Genomic DNA, 16,190 nt, shown 5'->3' on the forward strand with positions numbered 1-16,190 from the left:
AAGCCCTGTCCAAACAACAGCTCTGCAGACCTGGTCATTCTCATGCTGCAGGCACTAAGAGTCATTCACCTCCTGCACTCACGGTATCAGCGTCATCGCTCTGCTTGCTTTTTGGTTCAGGCCTGCACCTGATGTGCGTGATCCTGGAAGGAAAAGCCTCTTTGTTCCATTCTGTCAGGCTGTGGGAATGGGGAGACACCCAGCTAAGTGGAAAGGATATTTCCTGGGCAATAGCCATAGCCCCACAGCAGCTCCCCAACACGTGATGTGGCATCCCTGTGCCGCAGGGCTGCTGCTCATCGTGTGACCTGATGTACAGACTTACACGGAGGTACCCGAGTAAGCTGAGAGGTTTAATTTTGATCCCTAGTATCTAAAAATTATTTCAGTTTTGTCTTCCTGAACAGAACTTATAGACATAATGTTATGACACTTTATATATTTGCCTTAGGTCTTTTCCCATGTATTACATTATGTTCTACGCAACAATTTTCCTCATTTTCCATTTACAAGGTGTAACTACCTGAAAGATACTAGTTCAAACCCACAGTTTCAGAATGAAATATAAACCAGCACCTTAAGGAGAATATGCCATTCAGTCAAGAAGCAATAGCTTCATTTTCCCAGGTTATCAGCTGTCAAACTCAGCTGCACAAAATCTTAACATTCAAACACAAAAAAAGCTGCATATCAAGACTAAAACACACTTGCCATACTTCAGTTTGCATTAACAGATACTCTGTCTAGTCAGACAGTTTTCTTACTCAAGAAAATTCCCCAATGAAGACCTAATGAAAATAATTTTCTTAGTTTTGCTTTCTTGTCAGAACAATTATTTATAAATAGGGTAACTTAACTATTCAAATGAAACACTAGTTTCTAGTCTTTCTAGTTTCTTAGTACAACTTAAAAAAACTGATAAAGTAGGCAAAAGACAGATTAAATTAATAAGTAAAAAATACAAAAATCTTGTGTTTTACTGCTTCTAAGGAATAGACTTAAAAAACCCCCTAAGCTTCCTTGCATGAGGCCTGAACTTTGACCGTATTAACTATCCCTGTGTTTTCATTTATGTTAAACTGTCATCCTGATGCCAGATTTTCTGTCAGATATAATGTTTGCCTATAAATTAATAGTAAATTAAGAAACTCTATTGTAACTGCTACTGGAGCCTTACTGGGAATGTTTTCTGGAAACTACTCTGACATGATGAACAAAGTTCAAATAACTAGAAAGTAAGCTCCTAGACTAAGAATCAAGCCCTTAGAAAGAGTATAAACTACAACAAATATAAACAATCTGACCCCGTTGAAATCTTAGCACATACAAGCAAGAATTCTGTCAACTATAGTTTACCAGCTAGGCAAGAAAGTTAAAATATATAGTTAAAAATATCCTATTTTTTTTTCCTCTGACATGTAAGTTTATTTGACTTGAATCTAGAGAAAACGTAGCCATGTCTTGAGTTCAGCTTCTTTGTTATGGTAAACTTTATTATTTTAGAAAGGCTTTGAGGACACTGTACAAAATCCTAGCTCTGCTCCAAACAAGTAGAAAAATTCCCAGTGACTTCTTAGTGAAACTAAAAATACTTAGTTTCACTAAGTATTAATAAAACAACATTGAAAAAAGTATTTGAAGTTGACAATGGAATAGACCAGTATATCAGATTTAAGTATATCAGATTAAGCTTTAAGGCTTAATTCATGTGGACTACCTCTAACTAAGTAAGAATGTTACTGGAATAGAGTACTGGAAAAAAGAGTAATAATTTTCATCACAAGGAAATAAAGCATTTTCTTGTCCTTCTCTAGTCCATGTGGGAGTAACAACTCCCAAGGGTCTCATCTAGTCAAGTCCTTTGCACTCACCATTTTCCTCAGTGAATTTTCTTCCAACTTCATGTTTTTAAACTTCAAACAAACCAGAGAATTCATTCCCTCAACATCAGCCTTCCAGTCCCCTTTTGCAGCTTACTGTCATTAAGAATTCTTATCCCTATTCCTGTCCACATCCACTTTTAAAATTCTGCTCACACAGATTAATTTTCTTCATTTCTTTTCTCCTATTAAAGTTATGCAGCTTCCTGGCTGTCCCTTTCCTCTACATTCTTTCTCATTCAGAATTCTGAGTTCTGGATTCTTTTGTCCTTATAGCTAAATTTGTTTTTAACCTTCTGTACATACTTTCCTGAGTAATCACAGAATGCTTTAGGTTAGAAGGGACCTATACTTTCCTGAGAATGCACAGAATGCTTTAGGTTGGAAGGAATCTATAAGGTTACCTGGTTTCAACTACTCTGCTGTAGGTAGGGACACCTTCCGCTAGACCAGGTTACTCAGAGCTCCATGCAGCCTGGGGTCGAACACTTCCAGGGATGGGTTGTCCACAACTTCTCTGGGCAACCTGTGTCAGTGCCTCACCACCCTCACTGTAAAGAATTTCTTCCTAATATCTAACTTAAACCTACCCACCTCCAGTTTACAGCCATTCCCTCTTGTCCTGTTACTACATGCCTGTGTGAAAAAGTCCCTCTCCAGCTTTCTTGTAAGCCCCCTTTAGGTACTGGAAATCTGCTCTATGGTCTCTGAAAACCTTCTCTTCTCTAGACTGAAAAATCCCAACTTTCTCAACCTGTCTTCATAGAGGAGGTGCTTCAACTATCAGGTCATCTTTGTGGCCTTCCTCTGGACCCATTCAAATCCCTTCCAGTGCTGCAGGACCCAGAGGTGGATGCAGCACTAGTCCAGCTGGGGTCCCACCAGAGCAGAGCACAGCAGAGGCAGAATCCCCTCCCTTGCTCTGCTGCCACACTGCTTTGCCTACAGCCCAGGATACAATTTGCTTTCTGGGCTGTAAGCACACAATGCTGGGCATGTTCAGCCTCTCATCCACCAGCACCTCCAAGTCCATCTTGGCAGGGCTGCCATCAATCCCTTCACTGCCCAGCCTGTACTTACGCTTGGGATTTCCTGGACCCAGGCTCAGGACCTCGCATTTGGCTTTACTGAAATTTATGATGTTTGAACCTCTCAAATCCAAGAAAAATAGCTTTCTTTTCTGGCTAGGTGCACATAGTATCAATGTCATTGTACTTTCTCCACTGCTAATGTGCTTACTCATCTTGACAGAAGAGTTTTACATCCAAGAGAGTCTCTGGAAAGCATATTTGAAAGTCTCCCTCTTCAGCGGCCCTTCTTGTCCAATCTTGATAGATAGAGAACAGTGTCCTCTCATAAAATACCCATCCTATAATGTATAGATTTGGTTCTCAGACATTTTTTCTGAGACTTTCTCTTTTTCTCTTATGGTTAATGCCAATAGCATCATTTGTTTTGAGAGGATCCGGCTTCTGGTCTTTCTAGAAGGGCACATACTGGCAGCTGCCTGGTGTCAAGCTTTTGGGAGCACTGACTGGAGCTCAAGACTTTTCACCACCACCTAAGTGCTTAGGGGGTACCAGAGACAAAGAAGAAATTTTGGAAGCAATGGATGGAAAGACCTGTCTTCATGTTTCTGTTCCAAAAACCTAATCTGTCTTCTTTTAGATGGACAATTCCAACTATTGAGACAGAAAAAAACCCTGTCTTAACTTTTTTTCCTGCATCACACACTACATTTTGTTTCTGCAATATGCTGCCTATATGTTCTGATCTTGCTTCCAAATATTTGTGTTTGTCCACTTTAACACAGTAGCTTCCTAGTTTATCTTTCAAGCATGGAAATCCTCAGAAGCTTTTGCACCAAAGACTCTTAACTGGGCTAATAGAACAGTACAGAGAAATAAATAAGTGGTATTTGACAAGACCATATAAGGATGCTAATTTTTTTAACCAAACAGAGATGGCCACCTGAGCTTCTCTTTTTAAGGCAGCCTTTAATGCTTTCTGTAGCATATTTAAGGCTAGTTTGGATTTTGGGTCCTACTTCCCCTGCCCAGTTTTGGAAGCCTTTGGACAGGTTTGGTCCAGCAACTGAGGAATTTTCAAGCTGGTGATGTAAATGTAGCAGTTCGCCAGACACCACCTCCCCAGTCCATCTAGCATATTATCAATCAAAACAGTAGTGAGAAAGATGCAGCACATCTTAAAAAAAGAGCTACAGTTCTTGAGCACAAATTACTTTCTCTTCTCCCCTCCAAAATCAATGAATTCAGTCTCTCAAAACTGAAATCAGCAGCTGATATGTGCTTCCACAAAGTCCTGAGCATTCAGAATTTGTCAGGCCTTCAGCAAAAATGACTGGTTGTCTCTTGGTAGCATCATTGAGGCTTCTACAATAAAAAGATCTCATTAAGGCTCAATAAACTATAATTAGATGCCAGTATGTTGCAAAGCTTAAGAACTACTAAAAATGCTTTCAGTTTCCCTAACCTGTGAACTTTAAAAATAATCTAATTTTTGTCATGCTGAAAGATGCTCTGTGAACACGGCTTTGAAACTGGAGACATCCAGTTTTACAGCTTACAAAAGGGACTAATTGTGTACCATAGCTTCCTAACTAGCTTGATCCTTGAACTCCAAATCATTCTTCCTTCTGGTTGGAAATGGTATGCAAGATGACTGCTTCCCTAGAAAGCAATGCTGAGAATGAACTGCAAATGCCTAGATCATTTTCACTTCTCCAGTAACATGTTCTGAAAAGTGGAATTTGCTTCATATTCATCAAAAACTTGAACTGTCATTTGCTTTGCCACATCATGAACTATTCTCTAAAATAGACTGTCCCGTTGAAAGAGGAGTTCATAAAAAAACACTTGATATTGTAAGTTGAGATAAAAAAAGACAAATGGCTTTAACTGTGACCGATAAATTTGCTAAATAATTTGTAAAGTTTTAGAGGCTATATAGACAATGTTTTTCATGAAAAATGTCACCAGCATATCTGATAGTAAGTTTATTTCAGTTTTCTATTACTCAGTGGAATGGAAAAAATACACAAATGAGAAAGGATTATGAGAAATAAGATCTGGGATAGCAAGTGTTTATTCAGATGTCATCTTTTAGGGCAGAATCTTGTCCTTACAGTGGTCTGGTAAAGTCCTGATTCCCTGATGCTAGCATGCAAGTCCAAAATCTGATGAAAACATGTAGGCTTTTCTCCAAAAAATTTTAAAATTCAATTTGTGAAATTATAGCTCAATGCCATAACCAAGTGTTTAAAATTTAAATATTGATTAGCAGTATTTCTTACACTGTTTATAAATATGGAAACCTAATTTTGAGTATTGGTGACTTGTTGCATATAATGAAAAAATATTTATATCATTTCAGTGAATGGCTGAAACATCACTGGCTTCTTGTCTTCCTGGCTTCAGTGCTACTGAACTTCGGCAAAATGCCACTCATGACTCACACTATTTATTTATTTATTCTTTATTTTTAGACTAATGGGAACTTTATGAATTCCTTCCCTGATTTTTAAGAGAAATACCACTTAACTGTGATCCAGAAAAATGGCGATTCAGAATCTTAAATTATTGCCTTAATGAAGAGTCTTAACTCTTAATGAGTATGGATAATCACCAAAGAATTGATTTTAATTTTGAAGATACTCTTGTTAAATTTTGTTTTTTAAAAATTATTTACCTACGTACATAGAAATTCACACTGTTAAGTGGTTTGTCAAGTTGATTATTTAGTTTCCATTAACAGTGGTTTTCTGAAAATAATATTTTCCATTTGCAATTTACTGTACAACTCCCCAGAAGTGCACCATAGAAAGTATGTGCACCATATATAGCACAAAGAACCCATGTCAGCCTCCAAGTGACAAAACACATGTGTAGGTAGGAAAGCAGTAGTGTAGTATTACATATACAAAATAAGCTGTGTCTGGAATGGTGGGAGCTCAACTCTACAACAGGCTTTAGGAGTATTTCAGCTGTCAAAGTTATTATTTTTCCTATGTGCTTCTTTGCCTTTTCTACATCACCACTTGGACTGTAACATTCATAGTTCAAAACATACAGTAGAAAGTATAATCATGCTGTAATAGCTTTTAGAATTAGTTACAAAATATTTCCATTCAAGAACACAGATTGAAAGTCATTCTTTATAAATATTTGTATAGAAAGTGAAGACATTTCATACATTTTGTTTCATGTTACATTAATGAAAATTTAGTTTTTATTTAAGTAGAGTTTTGCCAGTAAAGGAGAGGGGAATATTTTTCTTGTGTTAGCAAGTGTAAATTATAAAAGTGTAACAGTTTCCTCTAAATGTAGTGTAATCAGGCAGGAGAATAAGCTGGTAAGCTTTCATTTAGTGCACAAGTGTCCCTACCAGAACCATCTGCCTGTTAATTTACTTTAAAGTCTGTATTTACTGTTTTAAGAGTTAGCATTTAAACCTTTAGTATTTTATTACTCAATTTTAGCTTGACTATTTTCCAGTAAATCACAATTCACTTCCAGATAATATTCATTTATGATGTTACTTTCACCTTTTGTTTGCTGACAGTTAAATGAGATAAGAGAAAAATCTTAGCTGGAGGTCTGGACAGGCAGATATGTTTGATGGGGCATAGAGACATCTCAAGCATTCCCATATACATTCCCAAAAGATTTTTATTCCCTCTCTTGAGAAACAACTCATAGACCATTGGGAATTCCTGCTCTAGGGAAAAAAAAAGGAGAAAAATTAAATTTCTCTTTTTCAGACATAATTGCATTTTATTTCTGTAGTGTACTATTTCTTTCCAAAAGTTATATGCTCCTAAAATTGATAACTTACTTCCAGAAAACATGGAGAAATAAATTATTTTATTAGAAGTTGCTTTAAAATAGCTTGATGTCTGATGGATGGGGATTGATGAAATGCCCTTAAAAATGTGTTCCCTTAGGTCTGTCAAGATAAATGACTCTTGGAAAGGGTAGTGATTCTTCTATTTCCATTCTGACTTGAAGCAGTAGCAACAGGGACAGACTGAAAATAAGTACTAAAAGCTATTTTAAAGAGAACAAAACTGTCTGCGAAATTGAAATTTTGACAGTATTTTGCCTTCATAATACTAATGGATTAATGAGATGTGGAAAGACAAATACAAGCACACATGGAGTGCCTGTCAGTATGGTTACACGCATATTAAGGAGCATGTGCAGCATATATATGTCATCAAAATACTATATATTGCCTACATGAACTGCTGTGGTGAAATTGAGGTAATGTTTCTTTCTTTTTTAAAAAGTACATTACATTTCACTGTTATCCATATCCAGTGGGATCCAAGGTGACTCATACCAAGAAAACCCTCCTAATGTACAGACTTCAATTATACTACAAATAAACAATTATTTAGTATTTTATGTGTAAATTAAGTCTGTTAAAATAGTCTTTGAAAAAACCTATATTTTTGTCTTTATATAAAAAAATGTATCTGTGAATCAGAAATTTAAGAATTTTGTGGCATATAAGCATAACCTTTTGCAATCAGAAAACCACACACTGGCACAGCATTAAAAAAAAGTCCAAATGATGGGCTAAATTCTACTTCAGATGACTCATGAAGAAATCAGATGTGGCCACAATCCAAAGAACACTGCCACTCTAAAAAAGGGCAGGGCAACTAAGACTAAGCATTACTAGGTTAAAGATACCTCAAGATATCTGGAGTACAAGAAGCAAGAAGGGCATGTCTATACCCTGGATAAGTATTCCCAAAGGAACTAATGAGACTCAGCAGTCTTCTTATTTTGCCCTGTTACTAAAACTAAGCAAATCTCATTATGGATGCTTAAGTATGTTTTCCATCTTGCTTGCTTTTGTGTGTATAATGCACATCTTGGTGAATAAAGCACCAGGATGATGACCACAGGTATTGGAAGAGCTGATTAAACTCAAGTGGTTAAAATTTGCAAAGATAAGTTCTAAATAAAGCACATGACATTTTTATTAGGGATGTAAGAACTATAAGTCAAAGTTTTTGACAGTTTAATATATGTGTAACATGTCACTCCTTTGTGGAAGGCAGCATCCAAAATTCCTCAATGCCTTCGGTCAAAGAAGAGTGGCAAAAGCCAAAGGGGTCCAAAAGAAAAATGCTCACAAAGTTTTATCAACAGATGACACACTTGGCATGGAAATATTTTTGCCCCTATAAAGAGAAATAAGGTAGGAGAGGAAAGGGGATCACCAGTTCTGGGTCCAGCACTGATCCAGCCAATAAGGTGTCCAAGGTTCTGGTGGTGCCACCCCTACAAATAGGGGTACCGTTTTACAGGTAAATTTCCCTCCCCTAGGATTAGGTTTCTCACTCTTCATGTAAATAAGCGAGCAGGTGCAGTCCATTCTTCTGGACCTTTCTGGAAATGGGTTGAGTGTCTTTAAGTGTCTTTTGATGGTCTTGGTCCCCCTCTACTGGATTGACCCTCAGCTGACAGTTCATGCCGAGTTCTTGACCCCACTTCTGCCTATCTACTGTCCTTAATGTCAGCATAGACCAGAAGTGGGAAGTGGGTTCCAGAAAGGTGCTGCCCTATTTTCCAACAGCTCCTCTTTCTAACCACATCCAATTCTTACTTGCCACCTGAATAGCCATCAGCATTTGAGGCATAACAACACAAACTCCTTACTGCCCAGGCTTCTACAATATGCCAAGCTCTGTAGCTTCAATGCATATTTAAAAGGTGGCTAGCGTAAATATATTTTTTGTTGCTAGGTTTTCTACTGGATCTACTCCACTTTTATAAATCCAGAACAAAAGTTAGAGGAAAATCACTACATTTGTGTCATTAGCCCTGCAGTTTTCTCTGTATCTACATTAGATGACTAAGCACGCAGTATGTGTTGTAACACAACCTGTTCACACAGGACATAGTGTTGTGTAGAAACTCATGATTAACATTACCTCTTGTTGAAAATAAATGTTAGAGTTAATAGAATCAGGCTATAAACATTAAAAAAATCACCAAACTTTATTTGGAAAGCCTGCTCCAATAACTGACAAATTCTATAAAATAGAACAAGCATCCAGTACTATTTGTACTATTTATATGGGGTAGCATTTGGCAAAGGAGGGATGTATGTATTCATGAAGCATAAATGCTGCCAGGAACGTGACTGTTTAATTAGTATAGATTAAACATTTGGAAGCAAAAAACAAATGCAAGACATCATTCATAACTTAAAATGGAAAAAATGGTAAGTCAAATGTCTATAAAATGCACAAATAAGTTGCTGATTCTTTGAAAAATTCTGTAGTATGGACACAAACTATACAATCAGGAAGGTTTTTCATTTGATTGAGTATTGATAGCCCTTCATAATGGATTAATAGCATCTCTGCCAATGGTTAGAAAACATACTACTTTTAGTACATACTAAAGGAAAGACACGCTGTCTTTCTTGCCAATTTAAAGCTTGTTAAAAAAAAAAAAAAAAAAAGCCTTGGCTATAAAAGCAACGTGCTGGAATGTGCTCCAATATTATTGACCTGTCCTTGTTTTCTTGGCAATTTAGCTGGAGTATTTTTGCCAAATTTTATGATTTTATATGATTTGAAGTAATAAAGCATGATGCAGCTCCAAAGTGGTGACCTTAGAGAATATTTTCTCTCTACAAATGCATCACTATAACTTTGTAACAAATCTTAACTGTGAAAGTATTTCAATTTTCCCAGCTGTTTTTGCAATTTAAGCATATTTTGTGACATGTTTTTTCCCATCTGTACTTTCATTTATTATACTTTGTTCAAGAATACATGCCAAATTCTTACAGAAAAGACAGAATGTTTAATAAAAAAAATCCCAAGATGAATCACTGAGATGCTATCAATTAACTACTTCTTTCAAATATTCCCTCTCCCTTGTATTATCTTTAAGATAGGATTCATTGATTGACTTACTCCCTCAAAAGCAAAATTTCTGAAAGATGCATCACTAAGAGTCAGCTATTAGTTTTTAACCTTTATTTTGTTCAGTAACAATAATGCAAAAATGGTTAACACAATTCTTATAATATTCAATATTATTTGAATCAAAAAGAGATTAAACTATAGCTAGTGTCATGGCAAGGGAGAAATCTGGCAAATAATCCCTGTTTCACCTTCCCGATTTGAGCAAAATATTGACATGCTGTTCAAACTACCAAACCTCCTGACTGATGGATGAGGACTGAGGCATTCATTCCTGCGCCCTTTCCTCTTTTAAACCTCTTTTTTACCCAAGCTATTCTTCCTCCTTCAGAAGCTCTGAGTGTGCTACCGCTTACAAAGAAAGGAGGCTCCTTGGCAGGAGCTGATGAATAGTTTCTACAAAGAAATGTGCCACAAAGAACAGCAGTCCTGCAAAAATGGCTGCTAATCCTCAGTGTTGTCAGCGTAGCTCAGCTGTGGCTGTGGGAACTGGAGCCTGTGTTAAAAAAGTCCTTGCACCACCCTGTCAGCAAAACCCAAGGGCCTTGCTTGCCGCAGGTATGCAGTGGGAACACGTTCAGCTGTCACCAAGGTCAGTGGGAGATGGTGGGGCATTCTGGATGGAAGTCATTCTTTTACTCCTTTGTGAAGAAAGATAAAAGTACCTGCCACTAAGAAAAAAGATGTAAAAAGTGCTACTATCTACAGCTTTGCATTGTATGATGAAGAGAGAGGGGAAATAAGCAAAGAGGGATCAGTGCATATCTTAGTTCAGGTCAGAAAAAGAGATGCTATGATATGTACATGCAGAGAATGTACAAAAGTGGGAGAGGATTAGTGAGTATGAAGGAAAAATCAGAAGGGTTTTATGTAATCATGCTTTATAGGATCTTTAGGGAAAAAAACCACAAGAAGTTCCAAAGCCACTTAACAGGTCATTATAATTTTGATGCTTCATGTTGCTCCAAATTAGAATGATTGAGTCAGATAATAAAACTGGCTTTAAATCTTAAATCCCTTTTGGTATTCACATTTCAGGCTTTCAAGTAAGCACAGATACTTTATTCCCTAAATTACATATTTAATATTTTTTAAGTTAAAAAACAGATGTGAAGACAAACTTAAAACTGGAGTCAAGAGAATACTTCAGTGATTTAGAAATCCCCACATAAATGAGAAATTATTTGAAAGAGATTAGATACTTGGAGATATGCTTATACTTACAGATATTCAAATAAGATAAATTATGAAAATGTAGATCTGTGTGTCCAAACAAGATCAAATGTAGATCTGTGTGTCCAAGGTTACAAGTACAGTGACAAGGGGTATAAAAATCTGGCAACCAGAACCACCAGATGCCTTAAATAGTAATCATGGGTTTTGCATACTGTATTCAGAGCAACCTTACATCTGTGTGTTTGAACTGGGCAATTGCCTAAGCCTACCATAAAATGTTTACCTTACCTTTAAGCCCAGAATTAACTCCTTTTCTAGTAGCCTGTTTTGGAATAACTCAGTGATAACAAAGAAGTCATGCAGTTCTGCAATCCTATATGCATAGATGACTTTGCTCAGATTCTCATTCTGCTCTCTCTTTGGTGAACAAAGAACCTTGAAGAATGAGGTTAAATATCCACAACTATTTCATGAAGGAATCAATGCTCATGAACAATCTTTCTTTGTTGATCTATTTATTAGTGTCTTTCTTTTTATTTTGGACTTTTTTTCCTAAATTAAAGATGATGTAATACTTTCAATGCACTAAGTCTGACAGACGAAGCCAAATCCTTGATCTTGATAAAGATATTTCCGTACTTAACTATGATACTGAGGCAAATAAAATTCTGGAGATTTCACTTCATAGTCTTGTAACAGAGCTGCATTTGAGCAAAGTTTTTTTCAATGTTATCTTTAATGATGCCCAGTCTTCCAGATTCAGTTGCTAAGATTAATTTGGACTCATAAATAATTTAATCCCCAGATGTCTAGGGGCCTTTTCAGAGGGCAGGTTAGTTGTTGTTCTTGCTCTTCACCTCACTTCAGTGAAAAATTATTTAATTTTTTTGTAAAAGTCTGCAGAATTTTGCAAATATCCTTTTACTATAGTGCACCAAATACCAATTTGCATTGCATTTTAAAATGAATTATCACTATACTCTGACATCTCAGTATAATGATCAAGGACCAAAGATACCTTACTATTACTACTCAATTAAAGGCACTGATCATTGTCCAACCTAAAAGAAGCTGCTGACCTAAAAGATGCCACCAAAAAATGCAAAATATTTCAACATGTTTGGTCAAATTAGAGTTGTCTCTGGGTAGAGAAGCTTTTGAAAATGAGGAATAGCCTGGAGCAAAAGGTAACACTTAAGAATCAACCCTATGAATAGTGAATAACCGTAATTACCATAGTATGATGGCAGTTGAAGATACCCATGGTTCAATTATTATGCCAAAATCCAGCTGATTGTATGCTTTATTCTAGTATTCAAAAAGATCATTATGCAAAGAGCATGTAAAGGTTGCCTAAAGACTGGTTTAAAATCTTTGTGGTACACCTGAGAAGTATGTTTATGAAGCAAAACAGTAGATTTGGGTCAAAGCTTATATCACAATAGGTCAGAAATCTCCGTGTTGTGCACTGCAGTATCTCTCTCATGGAGAGACTGGAGTGAACAAACAAATACTACTTTAACAGTTTGGTCACACTGGGCATCAAGAAGTAATGGTCACTTCAAATGTAAGAATATACTACCAGTTTTAGAGCTTTTCATCTCTTAATATTCTATTTTCTTCATTTGCCGCTTTTAAAAAAAAGCTGTGAAGTAAGAAAAGTTACTCCAGTCCTTGCTCAAGTAACATCTAAGGGGAAAACCTTAAATATTCAAAGCTGATAGATTTGCCCATCTTTAGCTGCTTGAAAGTGGAATGGTTATATTTGAACAGTGGTTTATAAAATATTAAATCACAAGATGCTTTTTCCCACTGATATAGATAGTAGCCATAAAATAAAGTTCAAGGTGTCTCATTGCCACAAGCCATCATTCATGTAAAGATAAGACTATCAAAATGTTATTTTTAAAAAAATCAAGATATCAACCTGTTTTACCATTTCACTTAGATTAGGAATTTGTGCTTAATGACACTAGCTATTTTTTATTAGCTAGTATCCTCTTTGTAGTAGAGCATGAAACTCAAAATTTATTATGGTTCTCTTAATAGAATAGTGTTGGAGTGAAGTAGAAGTTTGATTCTAGAAATTTCCCCAGTCAATGGAAAAAACTGAGTCTTGTGGCCCAGACTTTGATAAATTCAAACATAAGCAATGACACATCAAAGAAATATGAGCTATTTGCAATTACTGACAAGAAATAAAGAAGTGTGAAGAAAAACCAGACTGCTTTTTCATATTCCAGGCAGGTTGAAAGAAAGATTTATGCAAAAGGCTACTTTAAATTTCTCTCGCTACTTATTTTTCCTCACTTTCTTTGAAAGCAGGGTACTCTGTTACAAAATTAATACTAAAAAAGCCATATTAGTTTAGACAGAAATTACTTCAGAGTCAAGTATTTTAAACAACTTTTGCATTCCTTAATATTAACCATTTAAAGTATTTATAGATTTTTCTACTCTTTTGTGTCTTTATTTGAAATTCTCTCTGATAAAAATGCACACATAACAATGTTAAATGACATCTGACCTCTTTGAATTCTAGTCATGTGATGAAAAATGCTTTTAAAATAGTTAAGTGTAAATACAGGAAGATGACTAAACTTTTATCTTCTAAAAAATTCCCATCACTGCCTAAGCTGGTGAAGCTCCTCTGATGGTTACAATGGTGGGAGCACTAGAGCAGAAAGACTTCCAAGTGCCCACAAGCACTTTCATCACTGTACCTACTACCTCCCTCCTGCAAATCTCTGTTCCTGCCTTTAGAAAATGAGTGGCCACACATTCCTTATCACATTTGGTTTTCCTCTCACAGAACTTACCATTGGGAAACTTAACATAAATGCATAACAGACAAGGACAAGAAACCAATTTGTTTAGCAGGGCTGCCAGCAAGCTTACTGCACTACCCCCTTTCCAACATTTAAAGAATGCAACTATCTTCTCTCTTTCCTTTCCTGTGTAGCTTGAGAATTACATCCAAGACAGTATGAAGAAAGAAATGGTAGAGATCCAGCAAACTGCAGTGCAGAACCAGACTGCAGTAATGATTGAAATAGGCACAAACTTGCTAAATCAAACAGCTGAACAGACCCGCAAATTAACAGATGTTGAAGCACAAGTAAGTAATGAATTTCAACCTCAAAATGCTTCTGCTTCCCAAATGGTACAGCTATACATTTAACACTGTTTAGTGTTACACGCTGCTGTTCAACAATTAGAAGTCAATTGTTATGACCCACTAAGTTCTCCCCAACTTAAGGAAACATTATTATTTGGTAAGACATAGTTCCATCTCAAGCCCAGTGTTGTCACTTGAGTGATTTTCATTGCAGTAGCATTTTAAGTAAGTCTAGAAAGCCAACTGTTAAATTAATCTTTCAAGAGAATGTATTTAAAACTACTATACTATATCCAGGCATCAGCTGGATCCTAGTGTGCTTTATACAGCCCTCTCATTACTAATCTTAGCTAAATGAGTCTCTTCAAACTGTCTCTGTTCCATTTACCAGCTTAATTGCTTTTTAAAACTAAATCTTTCCTTTTTATTTTTTTAACTTATCAAGAGAAATATGTCTTTTTAATTAAAATGTTTTCACAGATAATTCTAAGTGGGATAACAGTTCATTTCCAGCACAATGCACTGTATTATGGTTAACAAAGGGATACATAAACAAATCTGAGATTAATCAAGAAAAAAGAAATTAGGAGGCTGCTAGAAAAGTATATTCACACAGAAGTAAACTTGTCTACTGTATATTTGTTAACTTCAAACAAAAACAAATGGATTTTAATTGAAAAGCATTAAGTAAAATAAGACATTCTGTTAAATAGAATGCAGATATTAGTAGAAGGACAAGTCCAATCCATGTAGAGTGGAATGTATTTGTAGTTTTGCAGATATGGTAGGAAGATGCAGATCTATAATCGCCAAAACATATAATGGATATATCACACAGAACATAATATTTTGTATAATATAAAAAGTATGCAAAGCCTAAAATTCATGTTAGACACTTTACTATCTGTAGAATTAATCCAATGAATTAAATTACAGTTTTTAACCTAAATTAAGACTCTGTGAACTCTTTGATAAACTGATAATCCATAGTTTATAGGCATACTCAGCTCAACTTTCATTGTATTATTCAGGAGCTTAATATTTTGCACATGTTGAGAGACTGTATTTATTAATTCACAGTAATATCTTTATGGAAATTACTCAATTATTTTTTGCTTAGAGGAAGAAAATCATCACTGTAACTCTCCTTCTCTGCTTGAAATTACTGGTGACTGGGTTAAGGGCTTAATTAGCAACATAAGGAAATTAACCAAACAATTGCTCTCTCAAGGACACTTACTTTTGGCAATAGTTTTCAATTACACTTAAGTGTGAAATCATGTCCTGAATGACTTTTTAACATGAAGGACATGAGTAATCAATTCTTCCTGTCAAGGAAAGCCAAATTCTGTTGAATTAAAAAAAAGCTATTCTAAAACAATGAGAAAATATTTCTAGAAAACTTGCCTTAAAGTAATGCAATACAGACTATAGAGTATCATACATGTTTCTTAGTATCTGCATATCTTCATTTAAAGATAGAAATAAATTGTATAAACAATGCATAGAAAAAAAGTAATATTAAAATGCAAAGAATAAATCGACTAAAGTGTGGTCACTTTAGTCAATTTGTTTCATGTGTTTAATGAAATATTAGTCATGTGTTTCACATGATAAACACTTCAAAATAGAATTTGAGATTGAGTAAAGTAGCTAGGAGAGAACTACCAAATGATTTCACGATTGTGGCAAGATTTCAGCGAGACTTAACTTTCCACAACAGATGGGGAAAACAACTCAACTCATTCTTTGAGCCATAACCATAATCATTCCACTAATGAAATAAGAATTATCCTAAGAGAGGAGAAGGTATAACAACCAAGCTAAAGTACACAGTAATTCTCATCAGAAACGTAGCATACTACTGAAATATTTCAAATGATATACAGTAGTGTAGTAACAAAATTAGTGCAACTCTGCGTACTCTTCTTCATTCTATGAACATTTGTGCCTAAACTAAGTTGAAAAATATTTTTTAATTATAGGAGTACATAGACATTTTCATGATTTCACAACATAACACAATTACAAATTATTTAAAAGA

The 16,190-nt window shown here is 35.6% G+C and overlaps 2 protein-coding genes across 3 annotated transcripts in view; one reads left to right on the plus strand and one right to left on the minus strand.

Annotated features, from left to right (window-relative positions):
• Window positions 1-16,190, minus strand: part of MCPH1 (microcephalin 1) — a 122,607-nt gene that overhangs the window by 47,555 nt on the left and 58,862 nt on the right. The gene's annotated exons all lie outside the window — the stretch shown is intronic.
• Window positions 1-16,190, plus strand: part of ANGPT2 (angiopoietin 2) — a 43,701-nt gene that overhangs the window by 8,385 nt on the left and 19,126 nt on the right. The window contains exon 2 of one of the 2 annotated variants that reach the window (XM_021551279.2): window positions 13,991-14,146. The exons of the other annotated variant lie outside the window; for it this stretch is intronic. Within the exon in view, the coding sequence (XP_021406954.1) occupies window positions 13,991-14,146 (156 nt within the window). The remainder of the gene's footprint in view (window positions 1-13,990; window positions 14,147-16,190) is intronic. 2 annotated transcript variants of the gene reach the window in all.

This window comes from Lonchura striata, chromosome 3 (assembly GCF_046129695.1).
Source record: "Lonchura striata isolate bLonStr1 chromosome 3, bLonStr1.mat, whole genome shotgun sequence".
Lineage (NCBI taxonomy): Eukaryota > Metazoa > Chordata > Aves > Passeriformes > Estrildidae > Lonchura > Lonchura striata.